Source organism: Pteropus alecto, unplaced genomic scaffold, assembly GCF_000325575.1.
Source record: "Pteropus alecto unplaced genomic scaffold, ASM32557v1 scaffold61, whole genome shotgun sequence".
In the NCBI taxonomy this organism is placed as follows: domain Eukaryota; kingdom Metazoa; phylum Chordata; class Mammalia; order Chiroptera; family Pteropodidae; genus Pteropus; species Pteropus alecto.
In genome coordinates this window covers 2885389-2901649 of record NW_006434835.1, presented here as the reverse complement: position 1 = coordinate 2901649, position 16261 = coordinate 2885389, and the positions used below count along the sequence as shown (strand labels likewise).

The window sequence follows — 16261 nt, the reverse complement described above, 5'->3', positions numbered from 1 at the left end:
GGCCTTGGTGGCTCCAAGGTCACTGCTAGCTAGTGGCGTAAACGGTGCTGTTACTCCAGGTTCTTGGCCGATTCGGTTCTTTTTCACATTTAATCGCACAGCTTCTCTACCGTAATCGATAGAATATGGCCCTAGCGGAGCGACGGGATGTAAAAGGATTTCTGAGTCCAAAGGAATGATTAGGTGGCAGTCAGCGTCAGGGGGACTTAATCGTGGCCAGACATTTAACGCTCACTAAAGATCTATGTGCACACAGACCATGGGGGACGGGGGTGGGCGTCACCACCGGGCCAAAGCAGGGAGAGACCCTCACAGCCTCTTACCCTGCCCATCCCCATCACAGCGACCGACAGCCACCCTCTGAGATGGACCACAAAATAAAATCAGCCTGTACCTCCGGCTGCCTCTCGGCAGGACACTTCCCAGGAAGATGCAAACTCACACGTGTCAAGCTATTGACATTTTAGGGTGTGTTTGTCTCTGCAGCTCCGTCCAGTCCGTTCTCCCCGATTAGAGGCTGTTCTCATCGAAGTGTGAGGACCCTGACTGGCTCTAAAAACCTTCGGAAGGTACTACGTGGAAAATCAAATCGAGTGTGAACTCAGTGTTATTAAAATATGCACGGCTGAATAATAATTAATCATAAATAATAAAAAATAAAATAAGTAAAATAAAATATGCATGGCTGAAAAGATAGGAAGTAGATTAGTAGTTACCTCCGGTGACTTGGTTATGGTTAATTTTTGTTTTAACCACTTTGTTCTACTGTTTTTCAACCATGCTCCAAATGTGTATTATTTTTAGGATCGTGAACACAGGCTGAGACCTTTCTGGCCTTTCTGGCGCATGTAACGGCCTCTGAGTGGGACTTGCTGTGCGGGTTTCCTGTGGGACTTTCTCGTCTTTTTCCTGGCAGGCAGGCGGGCATCCTCAGGGGCTCACACACCCCAAATGTGGCTGACAGTGGCCCAGCTGCGATGACAGGGAACGCCCGCTGCCCGTGGAGTCGCTTTCATCGTCATCGAGCCGCTGGATCTGACCGTGTCCCGGGGGCTGGCGCACATCAGGATGGGGACAGTAGTGAGACCGCATCCTTCCTGGATACAAGTGTGTGCTTGCAGCCTGAGGTCAAGTGCAGCCTGAGGTCAAGTGCAGGGGCATGTCAGAGAACGCTGCACGTCCAAGGAGGGCCAGCCGGAGCCCACATGAGGCGAACACTGGGGCCAAGAACGTGGGTCCCTTGGCTCAGAGAGCTGAGAAGGGGACAGGAGGGACAGCAGGTGATGGGGCAGCCGTGGCTGCTCATATGCTAATGGAACGGACGGATGCAGGCCAGCCAGATGCACCTGAGGCAATGTCAGCTAGAAATCGGGGTGCTGGGGGAGACGGCTACATCTCCTTGGGACTCAGTGACGCCTGCCGCTGGGAGTGCTGACCGAGTCACACTCGGCAATGCTGTGAGCCTTTCATTCTAGAAAACAAGAATATTTTCCCCAGCGGCTCATCTCCGCTCCGTCTTATTGCCGAGTGGGTTGTCTGGTGCGCTTATTAATTATTGATAACCTTGTGGATTTTGAGAGTGCGCTTGCCTTTAGCAACAGCAGTTTGTAAAGCACGCACTTACTTTAAACATTCACAATGACCCACAGAGAGCGAAGGCAGTGTACAAAATATATTTTAATATATTACAATATCTTACAACACAACAGACCGACATTCGAGAGCCTCACACGATGGAGAAAAAATATATACATATACTTCCCTAAAAACTCAGACCTCCTATACACACTCAAGACGAAGCCCGAAAACCTTACAGTGAGATTTGTCTCCCTCTAAGCACAGCTGGTTAAACAGTGATTTCAGCAAGGGAGCAGCCTACGCGATGCATCATCTCCCGATAGAGCCCTCTCGTGACTTTGTTCACTCATGTTAGCATCGCGATTCTCTCCATGGACCCACCAACCGGATTCCAAACTCCAGACAGAAATAGAACAGGAGCCTACAATGCAGGTGATTCAGGTGTACGTCCTCATTCGTCTTCACTTTTCGAAGAAAACAGGCAACTTTCATATCACTTATCACTAAGTAACGGAGAAAATTAACATTTTTAAAACGGTATGCTATTACTAATGTCTGCTGAATCTAGGTTTCTTAAGACAAACTTCCACTCACATTACTACAGTATAGACAAGCAATAATTAAAGGTGCCACAAAATATTTGTCCTTCACACACATAAATCGAGATACCCCAATGAAATTGTCTTTTGTTTTCCCCATAAAAAGGAACATATTTAATAAAACTGAAGGCTCACATTTAAAACTGAAAAAATCAAGCAAAACATTGTATAATCCAAATTTGAATTTTCCTGCAATGCTAAAAGTTTGTGTTCCTTCCCTTTAAGAAAAACAAACATTTAAATATCTTAAACATTAAGGCTTCGCAAATCCCGATAGCACATAACGAAAGGAGAGGATAATATCAAACGAGCTAGAAAATGTATTTAAAATACTGTAGTTTATTTCTTAAGTGCAGCTTTTTTTGTTTGCCTCATCTTGAGACAAACTCACCCTAACTCAGAAAATCTGGGCTCAGACCCAGGTTTTGCTTCAAACAATCCCAGCTGAGCACTTGCTGGGCATCAGACAGCTTCGTGGTGTTCTCACGTATATAATGTTTCTTTTTAAACTTACTCTTTTTGACTGATGTGAAGATCAGCAAAATATACTATGTTAAGTCAGAAATATGTTTTATGTTTATACCGATGACATTAACACCATCAAAGACTAGATACTATCAAAATCTGTAAAGGGAAAAAACCTTCCTAATTCATTTTTCTCTTTAAAAAAAAATCTGTATAAAATGGAAAATACATGACAACTCAATGGGACAACGACATATTTTGGTTGAATTATAATGACTTGAAATTTGAAATTGGACTATATTTTGGAGAAAAAAATTACAAAAACAAAACTTTCAAAATCACCAAGTCTTGAAAACAGTCAATTATAAAGTAGAATTTCTGGATGGTGTTTTAATGACATCAGGCAACATTTAGACGCCACCTAGTGATGGACGGTGGGATGGCAGTTGAATTAAAATTACTCTTTTTTTTCGCTTGGGCAAAAATTTTTCCATGCTTTGGCTTTTTTAAAACAATGGCAGGAAATTATTATTTTCCAGGCAATAAGACAACATCTAGGTTACATAAAGAAACTGCATGTGATGTATCCACAAGGAGAAGATTCTGATCCTTGACCCAGTTTAAGTGACAATTTTCCTCCCCCTCAGTACTTCCTTAGTGCTGGAAAAGAAACCACTGGATCTTGTCATTCTAACCCAGATTATACCTTATTTCAAGAGAATCAGAGCTAATTGGGGAAAACGAGATTATGCCGCGGCTTCACGTACATCAAATCCAGGCGCAACCTCCACTCTCGCCACTGTGGTGCCTAAAGGCTGCTCAGAGAGTCGGTCCAGAGATAATGGGGACCCCCATCTACTCGAATCAAGTCACATGCTGCTGCTTGATGGACTCATGTGACTTGAATAGCAGCTTCACACAGCGACCCAAGCACTGACCCCTTGTCGACATCATCATGAAACGAAAGGTCTGTCTTAGTTTTGCTAAGCATCTTGGGAGAGGAGGGAGCAAACAGGGAGAGCTGACCCTCTGGGGCAGTCAGCGTGGGCGGGCCGTGCCCTGGCATCAGCGGCTGACCGTCTCCTCCTGGGCACCTGCGGGAGCCTGCTAAGATGATCATGTCTTATCTTTTGAAACACCTGTCGACTATTTCTGAACTTCTGACTTTCCTGGTGGAAGGGCCAGGATTGCAATGGAATAAAGGCGGAAAGGGACAGAGCATTACCGCAGCAGAAATGAGCGGGAGAGACATTTTGCAGCCTTTTTTCAGATGTGAAAATCGATACCTCATTATTTAGCAGAAAAGAATTGACTATCCAATGAACAAACTGGAAAAACATAACTTCAAAATGGAAATAACAGGAGTCACAATAAACAGCTCAAAAAAACCAATATCAAAATAGGCTGATTAACTAAAGTTAATGGTTTTGCATTGTTATGGATTTCGATCATCTGTGTGTCCCCACAGATAATCAGATACCATGTGCAACAGAAAATCCTATCTGGGGCCGCTGAGGGTGCCGGCAGGAGGCGTCACAGCTGGTGGCGGCCACACGCTGAGTCCGCGGGGAGGCCCACCGCCAACCTCACCAGTCCAGCTTCAGGTCCGCCTTGCTCCACACATACTTTCCCCCTCGCTTCAGAAACATCTTTTCATCGAATCCACTGAATTTTATGGCTTCTTCCACTCCGATGTCCAGGATGGACTTGGAGGGGTCCTTCCGCCCGTTCCTACAGTTTAGGAAGCGCATCTAGAAAATTCAGAAATTGGGATATTTTTGTATAAGTTATCCTGTAAAACTCAATTGGGGAGGCTTAATCCAAAATGACTGTTGCTATTCCGATCATTTCGACAAGTGTTTATTGAGAGCTGTGGGCCGGATGTTGTACCGAGCATGCAGAACTCCTCGGACTCCATCTCTCGACTCCCCCCGCTCAGGCTGACCGAGATAAACACGGTACATCAGCTAAGTGTGCAATAAACAGAATCGTGGGTGTGCCACGGGAGGTGTGTGTCCCTCTATTGGGGGGACAGTGGTAATCAGGACAGGCTTTCAAAAAATGTGGACCTCTAAATGATGCTCTGGAATCGCAAGCTGCAGGGAACAGAATCATTAAAACCCAGAAGCAAGGAACAGTCGGTGTGTCTAGGTGACGCTGTTGGAAAGTGACCCGTGTGTGCATGAATCTATGAGTGTAAAGGTCGACCAAAAAGTTCTTTAGAGAAGGGCAGAGAGGAGGGTAAGGAAGGAGCTGCAGAGGCCGAGGCGCCAGCTCGAGGAGAGACTTATAAGCGCAGTCGAGGGTTGTGTTTTTACCCTCGGCCATCCGCCGTATCCGCAGGCACGAGGCCTGCACGCTTCCATAACCTTCCGTCGGCACTGAGCATTCTGTAGATGCTCCAGCAACGTTTGTGGAATCGAAATGTTCTTAAATTGCCAACAGCAAATTTTGATGTCTGTTCCAACCGTGTGGAGACCACAGTTCGTTAAGGAACATCAGTCAAAATGTCCAGTTGTGAAAACCTGGATTCTGAAAAGTAAATTCTGTTTGCATTTACCTCTGTACCTCGATTCCACAAACTGAAACCTTGTCCTATCCCCTTTTTCCTTATGACCCATAAAGAAAGCTCACATCGGCCACGATGAAGTGGCTGTGAAGTATCTTTGACGAACTTGAAAATAATATAAAACCACAACGAGCATTTCTCAAAACACCAAATCCAACTTAAATACTGAAGCCATGGCTCTCATTGGAGTCCATTTCTTTAAAACGGGGCTTTGAATGGAATTGTTTGTTCTGTGCTCGAGACAGCGGTGAAGGTCTGTGAATCTAAACAACAACAACAACGACAACGAGACAAAGGAGGGAAAGCGACGTGCTGCTCAGTGTCCAGAGAGGTGGCTTTTCCTCTTCCTTCAGAAGGCGGTGGGGCAGGCAGAGTGTCAGTGGCTTTTGGAGAGGGACTGTCACCTCTTCTCACCAAAGCCGAGGTTACAGTCAGAGGGAGAGCTGGCAGTCTCTGGGGTATTAACGTGTACTGTAAAGTGTGATATGAATGACTTCCCTCCAAAGCGTCCTGTTGCCAGAGACCCCGTAGCCCACGATGGCATAACGAAGGCCCCTGCTCTGTGCAATGTCGGCTTCAGTGTGGCATCCCCGGGTTAAGTGAACCACACAGGAGAAAGCGCCATCTGGAGGGAGCGCTAATACGAGGCCCAGGTTCCAGCTAATGCCCACCCAGGCGCTTAGCTCAGAACTTGACCCAGTGACATCAGGAGTCTACAAAGCTAACGCCTGTCAGCGCCCCCCAACACGTGACACGCCGGCCGAGAAGAACAAATACGGACTAGAGGGTTACGCTCAGAATCACGTGGCTCCAGCTGACCTCACGGCCGCTTTACTATTTTTAAGTGATCATTTAAAAAATTCATTAAGCATACTCACGTATTCGTCCAGAATAAGGTAGGAATCTTTCATCTGCAAAGGAGACATGAAATACAAATTCAGTTTCGAGCGTCCTTTTTGGCATGCGTGCTCGTGTGTTTTCTTGTTGTTCCTTCTGGATCAGCTTGAGCACCTTTGGGTGTGTGCCTCACAAGGTGGGCCGTCCCCACATGACCCGCATCCCGGAAGGGTGTTTTGTCCCTTCAGAGTCCAACAGATTCTCAGGGGCTAGATCCCCTGCCCCTTGACAAAGGGTCCAGTGTCGCTGTGTGTGTGTGTGGGGGGGGGCTGTTCTTTATTGTTCAGTATTCCCGGTGGCTCTGTCCGCTTGGCACTCAATCCCTCCCCTTTCTCAGTGTACATGTTAGGTGATGAGAGATCCGCGCTCGTCTCCACGTCCACGGCACCACGTTACCCCGTTACCCGCCGGTCACAGCTGGAGGGCGCAGGGCCGACAGCGGACCCCAGCCCTGAGGCCACCCCCCACATCTCCCCACGGCGCGCCCCTGAGCACCCGCAGCAGGACCAGGGGATGGTGCCAGGGCGGATGGACAGCGCTCGCCATGCCCACCTTCTGGTTGGACTCGGGGACCAGGCAGGACACCTCTCTGTGGCGGTCCAGAAACGCTTTGAACTCCTCGTCGCTAATGACGAACCTCTCTGCTTCCCTCAGGGCGCCTTCTCCAGCATTCTCGCCCTCGATTATGAGGCACTGGAAGACCTGGAAAGCAAGTGCGCTGTTTTCTTCGCATCCTTTTTTTTTTTTTTAACCCCAAGCCTCATTTCCCCCCGGACCCGGCTGCATCTCCTAAGAAAGAAGACTCCTTGACTAAGGAACATTCCAGAAAGACACTGCTGTGAAATTTAGAAGGCACAAACATTTCTAAAACGGAAACTGTAAAAACCGGCCAAGATTCTATTTGATCTAGTCTTATAATCTAATTTTTTAGACTACAAAATAACGGATATTCACTGAAGCTAATACGGGCCATACAAAAGTATCAAAATAAATAAATAAATAAATAAGCAAATCACTTGTAATCAAAATCAGAATTTTGAAAAGGCAGGTCCAGAGTTCAGGAGGCAAGTGGAAGCCTGAGCAGAAGTTGAAAGATTGGGGCAAAAGTCATTCAATGGAGAATGAGAGACAAGGAGCCATGAGCTCTCAAAAGCCTTGATGGAGATGGAGATGGAGATGGAGATGGAGATGATGGAGATTGAGATGGAGATGGAGATGGAGATGGAGATGGAGATGAGAGAGAGAGAGAAAGAGAGAGAGAGAGAGAGAGACTGTTGGATCACAGCTTCTCCTCCTCCCATCATCCCTCTGTATTATTTTATTTATTTATTCATTTTTTCTAGACCCTCATAGGATCTAGATCATAGATCGTCTAGGCTGATATTCCACGCGTTTTGATATGTAACCAAAGTTCAGGTTCCACCTACCAATTTAAAATTTTTCAAAAGTATAACTTCTATTTTCCTGACCCATTCCACACATTGCAGAGTGACCTCAGGGACATAATATAATAATAACCCTTTCCCCCCATATCCGTCACTCTGTCCCGAACGCGCCCAGGGGATTAAAACGCACTCCAGGCAGCCTTGGAAGGAAAAGGTTTCTCTGTGCAGCGAGCTTTCCCGCCCGGACGTGACTGCCTTCCCCACACCTGACCCACCTGTGGAAACCCGGCCTCTCGTTCAGAGCACAGCCAGATACCACTCCTACGTGGAAGCCTTCCAGGCACTGCGGCAGAACCGAGCGCCTGACTCGCCTCCCCATGTCGTGCTAACACACACAGCCTTGCCCTGCATGAGTCTCCTGGCCTTTTTTCATTACTAGAATCAAGTTCTGCGTCTTATCCTCAGTTTCATCCACTCTGAGGTCAGGCACAGGTTTTGGATGGCTACGTGACAATCGCCAGGGTAGCTTGTCAAGAATACATATTCGTGCAAGCCCTCCTGCTAATGTCTGCCCCCCTCCGAACCCCCACACCAGGGGGCCTATTTCAGCAAGATGGGTATGGAGTGAGGTCCAAGAAGGCGATTTTTAAACGGCTATCTGAGTTGATTCTGAAGAACAGCCAGGGGTAGGAAACTTTAATTTGCAATTACGTGCAAGCGTCTGCACGCTGCGGGTGCTACACCTTGAACCGGCTCGCCCGTCCTTGAACTTCAGACATCTCAGCAGCGGACAGCTGGGGCCAGCCCTCAATAATTCAGTGAGAAATGGATTCACAGGATTTACGAAGAATATCCACTTATTCTTAACCCAACAGTTTTAAGAAGAAATTCAGTCTCATTGTATTTCATAAATAAATACAGGTTAAGCTTTCTACGGACATATTCTTCAGACCATCACAAGTACTTATTATATTTTCTGGCCTTTATCCTCACAATATTCCCATTGGGAATCAGTTCCAGTTTTCAGAAGAGAAAATTGAGGCCAAAGGACTGGAAGTAGTTTAAAGTTTAACAGATAAGGGCAGGACCACAGACCCGTTCTCCCGGCTGGCTCTCTGGGTTCAGAGTTCTCTGGACCCTTATCATTTGGACTCCGCCGAAGCCATTCTTTCTCTCGCTTTTGTTTGGTCTTACCTCCGGGTTAATTACAGTCCGCGAAAGCAGCGCCGTGAGCCTACCTTCCAGCGGACGGGGTTCAGCGCTTTAATTGGCTCCTTCATGTCCTCTCCCACGTTGAATCGATTAATGACCGAGTTGATTTTGAAGGCCACTCTATAATCGCGACACCATTTCCTCAGTTTCTGAAGGTTCTCCACGTGGTTTATTTTCCCTTGACCACGGCCAATAAGGACGTTGACTTGCTCGTCAAAGCTGTCACAGGAGATGGCGAGGATGTCCAAATATGCGCCTGAGGGAAGATGTTTATCGTGAAGCCTTTGTCCCAAGGACCATGCCATTTCGGCCATTCCTATCTCCTTGTGATAAAACACATCTCGCTTGAATTTTTGCTTTAGTTTTTTAAAAAAAAAACATTTTGCTTCATACCCACAAAACTCAGTGAAATGAACATTATACTTGGCACTTGTGTAAAATAATCTTGAAAAAAAAAAAAACCACAGAGATACTTATACCAGACAGAGCATTTATCAATATATCTAAATGAGGCTTTTCTTGAATTGCCGCCTAAGGGTCAGGTAACTTCCCAGGCAGGCTGCTATTTTAGATCTACGGGCACTTAGAGCTTGACTGCTTTTCCCATCACAAAATACAATCGCTCAGCCGAAGAACCCTACCACGCACACTGACATCTTTTATAAATTTGACTCGTCATCTAAATATGTGCAGACATCCTGCGATATGTCGTGTGCAACTAACCGTACGAGATGCTGAGGAAGCCAAGATAATGTGAGTTTGGTGGAACCAAACTCACAGAACCTCCCACCCCACCCCCGCCCCCCACACACGCCCCCACCCCTCGCAACGCGGCAGACTGCGGGCTGTGATCAGAAAGCGCCGGTGAGGAGGATCTGTCTCGGTCTCTATGTCATGGCTGTCTGTAATGTCGCCTCCTCTGCGTTTCTCTTCGCTCCTTCGGTTTCCTCTGCTCCCTACGATCCACCTGTCCCCCCAGCATGGGCATTCGTCGCCACCTGGTAGCTCATTGCCAAGTCCTTGCAGGCGACCGGCTCTGAGTTTTCCTAGTTCTCGTGGCTACGCAGCCTTGACTGCAAAGTCACTTCTCAGAGTCAGTTCTCAATTCTCAAAACCACTCTCAAATGACAGAAACCAGGGATTCCAAAAGCAGGGAGAAGGGCTGCTGTGGTCCGTTTGCTTACTTTATATGAGGCTGATAAAAAATAAATAGCTGTGTAAGTGTTAAGCAAAAGAAAAAAATAAACATTGAGAGCAAACGAACAGTGAGGCCAGGGCTAAAGCCTCGCCCTCAGCACTTGCTCTGTGCAGACTCGCAGGAGTTATGCTTCCTGATGTTTTCGTTATCTGTCTGGCCACACTTGTTTACCGAGAGCCTTCCAGAACTGAAACACTATTAACTTCGCGCACAGCTTGAAAAAAGATTAGAATAAGCCTGTTGGGTTCTCCTCTCTGCCCGCGCCCCACAGGCCTGGCCCGAGGCCCAGGATGGAAGGAGACAGAGCTACTTTCGACCACAGGAACGGGACGGCGAAGTGTCACGCGGGGAAGCCTACCGTAGTTCTTGAACCAGCGCTCGCGGACCAGGCTCCCGTTGCTGACGATGCTCACGCTGGGCAGACGAAGCTCCTCTTTGCAGAATTTCACCAGCTGGCCCAGGTATTCGCCTCGCTGGTGAAGGAAAGGTTCTCCGCCCGAAAAGTTGATCTTCTCCATACCTGGGAGGGGCGACAGAGACCTTTTCCCCTCTGTTTCTACAGTGCACACACATCCGTTATTATTTTAATGGCAAAAGTCATATCGTCTCAATGTAGCAGACATGAAATAAAACTTCTCATTATCCTCGCCTCCTCTGACGCTGGTGCCCCGCCAACCCCCCTTTATGGGAATACCCACATATGGAATCTGGGGTGTCACCAGGACAAAAGCATCTCCTCAAGGTGATTTTCTCCCTATTTTAAAATGGATGCACTGTAACGTAAGGAATTAGTTACACAGATGATGCCACTGCTTAGAAGATGAGAGACGAGGTTTCTCAGAGAATTGTGAACACTGCCGCCCCTGCCACCTAGAATGAAAAGGACACTCGGCCCCTTGAAACCCATTCTGCACTGTCCTGGGGTCCCCTCCCCGCTCTCTCTCATGCATGGGACGTCGCTTATCCTGGAATCCTTGACCCTCTCTGTCGGTTTACTCCCTTATTTTGGAAAATTATCTTAGGAGTTTCCTGAAACAAAAACAAAAACAAAAACATAAATGAATCAAATTGAGGACTTGAAGATTTTCACATAGATTTGTGGTCAGTAGTTTGGCCTCGTTCTGGGTGAAATCGCTTCACACTCTGAATTTTTGGAGCCTTGCTCATTGTCTTCTAGGATTTAATATTATTGTTCATAAGTTTGGTAATTCTCTTATAAATCATCTTTTTTAAGTGTATGCATTTTTCTCTTATAGGAGCTTTCTTTGTAATGTCCTGAAATTTCAAGATGACGTGCTTGAGTGGAATCTGTCCCTATTCAAGGCCCTCGATCTCAAAACATGGCTTTTTCTGTTATGGGAATTTTTCTTATATAAGTCCCACCTCTTCTCAAATCTATTTCTTTTTTCTTCTGGGAAATTCTGATACTGGCGTGTGGGAGCTTCTGGATTTAAACCCTATTTGCCTTCCTATTGTCTCTCCTGTTTTACCTTTTGTCCAATTTTCCTAAGACTTTACCTCTTAGACTTTCTATTAAAACTTTAATTTTAGAAATCCAGTTTTTAGTTCTCACAACGCTCCCATGATCCAATGCTTCCTTGTTCAGGATGCGTCTGGTTTCATACGCACCGTCCTCTTTCTCGGCCGTCCGTGATTTTTAGTTACAGATGGTTTGAAGTTTTCGGTTTTCCATACCCTCCCTCTCTCTCGTTTGTTTTAGTGTCCGCCTTTTCCTTTGGTGTGTTGATGTGTCCCTTCATAGTCGAGTGAGGCATAAAAGAGATGGATGGCATTTCTGTGATTACAGAAGGGACCGGGCAGCTGGTGGCTTTCTCCGGGCAGGGACAGTGCGGACAGCCGGTTTAGTCGCTGGATAGTGTCCCGCATGCTGGTGTCCGGGCCTTTTCTCCGGGCCATTTTGTTTTCCTGGAGAAGATTCTTAACTCTTCTCCTCTGCCGTGTACACCAGCCGCCCGTCCCTTGGGCTCACGGGATTCGCACGCCCAGCGGGCAGACTGGCACAGTCTTCGCTGTGGTGCCTTCCTCCTCCCTCCTGTCCAGGGCTCCCTGGGTGCACGGCCCTATGGGTTCAGCTCGAGCAGCAAACAAGCCTCTGCCACCTGCAGGAGCCGGGGAGGGGCCTCGCCTGACGGTGGCCGGGAGAGCCCCAGACCGGCCTGCCTCCTGCCTCACGCCTTACTTTTCCATCGCGGCCTCGCTTCTGCAGGACGTGCTCGCTGGTTCCCGTCCCCAAAACTGCCTGCTTCCCACAGGGCGGGCTGGCGAGTTCACGCAGCCATCGCCCCGCAGACGCCTGCCGGAGCCGCCCCGTGCCACCAGGCAGTCCCAGGCGGTCACGCCAGCCACATGTTGACTGCTGCCGGGTCGTCCCCCTGCTTTCAAGCCTTTTTCTGTAATTTTGGTGGAGCGGAGGAGAGATTGGCGGGAATGGAGATAAACACGCCATGATTAACTAGGAGACGTGCGGTCATAGACGAAGGGGGAGGGGCGGTGGGGAAGAGAGGCGGGAGCCGTTCCAACGAGTCTGAGATGGGCGACCGCACTCCAGGAAGGGGACAGCGCGGTCACGGGCTCCGTCGTGCGGCCTCGGAGGGGAACCAGGCGTGGTGCAATGTGCCCGTGGCCCAGGGGCGCGCGGCATTGGGGTGCGGACGCCGGGGCAGGGGCGGGGACATCGATGGCAGCGCCGGGCTTGCCACGGGCCTTGAAGGCCGTGCTAACAAGTGGGGGTTGGAAGCCGTGCAAGAGAGTTGAAGTGGGGGAGTCAAATTACCAAAAGCGCATTTTAGCAAGATTACGCACCTCCCGCCAGCACGGCAGAGACGGGGAGACGGACACAGCCGTCTGTCCGAGCGAGGCCCGGCGACCCCGTGCGCCAGACCCCAGGGCGCGGGTCCGTCGGGGATCAGCGTGGACGGGTGAGCAAACGCGAGGGGGCAAAGCAGGTCAGGTCCAGCGACGCGCCAGCCGCGCGCTTTCGTTGCGTGAGGTGCCCGGCAGGCGAACGCGTCTGCGTGAGAAGACGAGCTTCGGGCCCGCGTGGCTGCGGGGGACCCCGCGCCCCCGGCCTGCGGTGCCTTCGCCCTGGCTCTGCGTCCTGGGATGCGGTCGAGTTCCGAAACCCAGACCGACCTCGGCGTGCGGTCACTCTGTGAACGCCCGTCACACGTCTGAGAAAAAGCTAAACCAGCCGCGAAAAGAAAGCGGGGGACGCGGCTGAGGGCGGCAGCTCAGGGGGTGCTCCGGGGAAGACAGGGACGCGCAGCGGCGGGAGAGCAGATTCGGGGGGGAAGACGCCGCCGGCCAGTCGCAGGCGCCCAGCTCCTTCTGCGGCGTCCGTGCGGGCCTCGGGCGCTGCGGCCCGGTCAGCGAGTCTCGAGAGCAAGGTCATCGCTTCATGTGAGTTATAAACCGTTTAAGGGTCCACGTCAAGAGCACACGCATGACCCAAAATGGGAGACTCGGTATTGCACATCTTAAGTCCAAGTGTGTGTTTTTGTTTTCGACTTTCCTCCTTAACTGTTTCTGGAACAGTGTCGTCCCCCACCCCACCCCACCGCCCTTCACAAACGCTTGGGGTCACAATCCCGTTCCAGTGGAGGCGGCAGGAGGAGCGGGGTGGGCGCCCCACTCAGCCACCGGGCACCCACTCCCAGACTGCCCGTGCGTCTGTCCCGGCTCAGCATCCCCACTGCGCGCTGGGAAACGCCGAACGTGCTGGGGGAGCTCTCCAGGCTGTGCGCGCCGCCCCCCCAGACGCTCAGCCTGCCCCCCACCGCGCCTGGACACCCCGACCTCCGCGGGACCGGGACTCACCGGCTTCCTTCAGCAGCAGCAGCCCCCTCTTGGCTTCCTCGAGGGGCAGCACGAAGGACGTTTTCGCGGTGTGGAAGCAGAAGCCACACTTGTAGTTGCACTGGCGGGTGAAGTGATAGTTGACGCTGGTGGGAGTTAGGGGTTGGTCGCCGCTGGCCCCCTCCTCTTCCTGTCTGGTCCCCTCGGGTCCCTTCCCGTCCTGTTGCCTCTGTGCCCTGTCACTCCCTGCCAGGCCGAACGTTGCCCTGAGCCAGAGGCACAGGGGCAGCAGGCTGCCCCATAGAGAGCCCAGCTGCTTCCTGAAAGCGCTCAGCATCTTTCCCGCGAAAGCCAGAGGCACGAGCAGCCACATGGTGCCAGGTGTCTGCAGCCGCGCTGAGCCTTGGAGTCTGGCTGGCTTTATACGTTCCTGAGCAACCTGTCACACAGGGAGGACGGACACGCCTCCTTCGACTGAGTCTCAGCTGAGCTTAAGTTTCAGTTATTATCTTCATGAAAATGAAAGTTGGAGCAGGGCCAAGACCGAAGGCTCGGGTTCGGGCTGCTGCTGCCTCCCTCTGCCTCGCTGCTAGCCTCTGTCTCCCCGTGCAAATCACAGCCACCCCGCCCCGCCCCCCGCACAGACCACCTGGTGATACCTCTCCGCATCTCTGTCTGGCACATAGTGAAGGAACTAGATAAGGGGCCATCTCTTTAGTGGTTGCGTGACTCACACATGACACATCGTGGAGGAGCTTCTACCCTATCGCCCTTCACATTGTGTACACTCAGTGACAGCTCACCAGGAGAGCCAAATAGTGAAAAGAATGCCCTATCCACGGAGGATGACAGCAGGCTCCCTTAGCCTCAGAGACCCCTCTCAGGTGACCGTCACGCAGGCACAGAGTGGCATGTATACCTTAATCCTTGAGTGATGCATTTTCAGTGTTACAATTTAGACATTTATGTTTTCCTGCATTTCTATGCGTTTCTATACTATTTGCAACAAGCGATAGGAAAACCAGATGCTTCTTAATTGGCAAGAACTGCTGTGGCTTGCTCTTTATTTTTACAGTTTTCTTAGACAGCATCGCTGAATTTCATGCTGGCATCTTCTTTCTTTCAGCCCTGTTTAAGCGGGTCTGTGTTCGAGGCTGTGGTCTTCTGTTTCCGTGAGACTTACGGGGAGCTGCAGCAGCCGCGGAGGCCACGCTTCTGGGCCACGAACCGAGCTCCTCTCTGACGGGCTGTGTGCCTGTGGACCAGTTTCATTTCCCGGGATCTCACGCCTCACTATTAGCGCATGGAGTTTCCTAAGTGACGTGACTCACTTGGAGGCATTCCAGGAACAGTGTAAGTAAACACGTTAGGGCTAGCAGCCATTGTCGTTTTAGTCCACTCACGTGGGCATACAGAGGACCGTGTTTTACTCAGGAGGGAAACAGAAAGCAGACTGCAAGCAGACAGCCACTGGGGGCCTGACGGCTTCCTGTTATGCCAGGGTGTCTGTGATTCAGGGCAATACCCTCAACCGGAAAGGTTTGGAACTCTCATCACGGTCTGGTTCAAATAACAAACACCGTTTTTGCTAGATCACGTGCACATGAAGAAAATGAAAACTAAGTCAGTTGACACTTCAAAGCAAATATCACGTGGGACACTTGCAGGCTTTCGAAGCTAAACGATTTTAAGGTTTGAATCCTAGGTGAGCCGATGATAGTTAATCGGGGCTGAATTTATTTACCTGCCTGATCTTGTCAACACCTCTGGCAAGTGTGAGTATTAGTGTCTAACTCACACAGGATGTTTTAAGGATTAAATGACACAATGTGTACTAAGCGCTGAGCGTACTACCGGACAAAAGAAAGTAGAAATATCTACAGACAGGTTGCACTGTGCGCCAGGCACTGTGCTGTACTTTGCAAGCACTAACTTATTTTACACCTGGAAAAACTTACGTCACATAGGATGTAAGTTCGAACTGGGATTTAAGCACTTGTGTTACTGCTCTATAATTGATCATTATCATCATGTTACTTTACGATTACTTCCTCAGCCGATTCCATCCAGTCTCTTTCATTCATTCATTTGTTCATTCATTCATTCCCTCATTCATTCATTCATTCAGGCATTCTTTCCTTCCTTCTTTTCTTCTTTCCTTCGACAAGTGTTCATTGGGAGCTTCGTATGTATCAGATAAAATATTAACACGTATGACAAAAATGTAAATAAAATAAATAAGTCAAAGTTTGTTCTGACAAAGAGCTCACAGAAGTCAACAGTCATTACGATATTCTATTGGCATGTGCATATTTCTTCTTGACTTGTCTTTCTCCACCCATCTACGAGTGAGTAGGAGACTTTCTTCCTCAAAGCCACGGCTTGTAAAGGCCAAGGAGGCATTTCTGCTCGGTACGGACGTGCTGGAGGGAGGCTGAGGCAGCCCTGCCCTCCTCAAAGTTGGCTATCTCTGAAGACGTCCAAACACAGCTGAGTTAATTCCCAAGGGTCCCCATCATATTTTTTTTTTTTTTTAGCCTGG

The 16261-nt window shown here is 49.5% G+C and overlaps 1 protein-coding gene and 1 long non-coding RNA gene across 2 annotated transcripts in view; one reads left to right on the top strand and one right to left on the bottom strand.

The window, feature by feature from the left end:
- Nucleotides 1–1659: 1659 nt before the first annotated feature.
- RSAD2 (radical S-adenosyl methionine domain containing 2) lies at nucleotides 1660–14181 on the bottom strand. The gene is made up of 6 exons (XM_006910218.3): nucleotides 13741–14181; nucleotides 10262–10423; nucleotides 8732–8961; nucleotides 6661–6810; nucleotides 6090–6122; nucleotides 1660–4393 (listed from the first exon to the last, which is right to left on the bottom strand). The coding sequence occupies exons 1-6, from the start codon at nucleotides 14090–14092 to the stop codon at nucleotides 4229–4231; spliced, it is 1092 nt and encodes a 363-aa protein (XP_006910280.1). The 5' UTR covers nucleotides 14093–14181; the 3' UTR covers nucleotides 1660–4228.
- Nucleotides 14182–14517: 336 nt separating this feature from the next.
- LOC112478502 overlaps nucleotides 14518–16261 on the top strand; it is a 4721-nt gene continuing 2977 nt past the window's right edge. The window contains exons 1-2 of the long non-coding RNA XR_003045877.1: nucleotides 14518–14603; nucleotides 14846–15072. This is a non-coding gene — a long non-coding RNA (uncharacterized LOC112478502). The remainder of the gene's footprint in view (nucleotides 14604–14845; nucleotides 15073–16261) is intronic.